The sequence below is a fragment of the Monoraphidium neglectum genome (genome assembly GCF_000611645.1).
Source record: "Monoraphidium neglectum strain SAG 48.87 unplaced genomic scaffold scaffold03163, whole genome shotgun sequence".
Taxonomy (NCBI): domain Eukaryota; kingdom Viridiplantae; phylum Chlorophyta; class Chlorophyceae; order Sphaeropleales; family Selenastraceae; genus Monoraphidium; species Monoraphidium neglectum.
In genome coordinates this window covers 4390-5781 of record NW_014010465.1, presented here as the reverse complement: position 1 = coordinate 5781, position 1392 = coordinate 4390, and the positions used below count along the sequence as shown (strand labels likewise).

General features: G+C 66.9%; 1 protein-coding gene across 1 annotated transcript in view; it reads right to left on the bottom strand.

The window, feature by feature from the left end:
* MNEG_12281 (ATPase, P-type (transporting), HAD superfamily, subfamily IC) overlaps positions 1–1392 on the bottom strand; it is a gene marked incomplete at both ends in the record, with an annotated part of 6294 nt that overhangs the window by 2186 nt on the left and 2716 nt on the right. The window contains 3 exons of the mRNA XM_014039247.1: positions 179–338; positions 658–766; positions 984–1072. Coding sequence (XP_013894701.1) covers positions 179–338; positions 658–766; positions 984–1072 — 358 coding nt within the window. The remainder of the gene's footprint in view (positions 1–178; positions 339–657; positions 767–983; positions 1073–1392) is intronic.

Sequence of the window (1392 nt, the reverse complement as noted above, 5' to 3'; positions counted from 1 at the left end):
GGGGGGGGGGGGGGAGAGGAGGGCGTTCGGTTGGTAGGGGCAGAGGCATGGTGGTGGAGGACCGAAGCGGCGCGCCGGAAGGCGGCAAGGTCAGCGGACGAGGCAACGGTTTGGGTGGAGGCGAGGCAGCCCGCACACCAGCACGCCCCGCAACGCGCGCGTCGGGGCGGCGGCTCACCGGCGATGGCGACCGCGCTCTCAAAGGCGTGCACGAAGCCCTCTTTTGCAAGCAGGAAGGCCAGCAGGAACGCGCCGAGCGCGATGAGCACCACGATCGTGGCCAGCCACCTTCCCAGGATCTCCATCTGAATGATCAGGTTCGTCTTGGTCGACTCGACCTGTTGATAGAGAGCCATATCCGAGGAGCGAGCCCCATCCATTAATAAGAAAGCGTGGCGCGGCAGGGTTGGGGTGGGCGAGCAGCGGCGGCTGGGTCGAAGGAAGGACAGCGGCGGGGGCTGATCCCGCAGCGCCCGCCGCCTCATTGTCTGCACCAGGCCTCGCCGACCCACTAGCAAAGGGCGCAGCCGTAGCAGGCGGAAGGCAGCAAGGCCCCCCAAGGACCGGCCGGCCAGCGACCAAAGCCCCAAGGCCTCAACGCGCCCCAGATCGCCCCATATCGGTTCAGATCGCCCCAGGTCGCCCCAGATCGCGCACCTGGCTGACGAGCTTGTTGATCTGGCCGATCTGGGCGTTGTCGCCGGTGGCCACCACCACGCCCAGGCCCTGGCCTGCCGACACGGTGGTCGCGCTGAACGCCATGCACCTGAGAGGCGACCAATGCATGCCGATTGGGGGTGTTGAATGAACGGTTTATAGCACAACGCGCCTTGCATGCGCCAGCTCACGACGCCGACTGTCAACAGCGGCCGCTTCCTAGGCCGCGAATGGGGTCGGCTGAGCGGGGCAGCCGCGCGCGCGCGCATGGCTCCACGGCTGCGCCACTCCCTGACCCCCCGCCTTCCGGCGGACAGGGCGCTCACTTTCGGTCGCCGAGTCCAGAGGCCTCCGCCACGGGGATGAGGTTCTTGCTGATTGAGACCGACTCCCCAGTCAGCATAGCTTCTTGGACCTGCAGTGGGGCCGCGTTGTGTATGTGACAGTGTGCATGTTTGTGTGAATGTGTACCGTATTTTTGTCAGTGTTCATACGTGTGTGTGTAAGCATGTGTGCATGTTTGTGTGCGCGCGTGGGCAATCGCTGTGGGGGCCAGCATTATGTGTTTTTTAGGGGGTGGGGCCTGGCAGCAAAGGAAGGGCCGATGGGAGCGCGCGGGTCGCCGCGCCGCAGCGTGCCAAGCGCGGGCGAGGCGGCCGCAGCGCCGCGCCTGCCGCCTGGGCGGCGCCGCCGCCCTGGATGCAACGCTGGCCCCCAAATCCGTTCGTGGCGGGC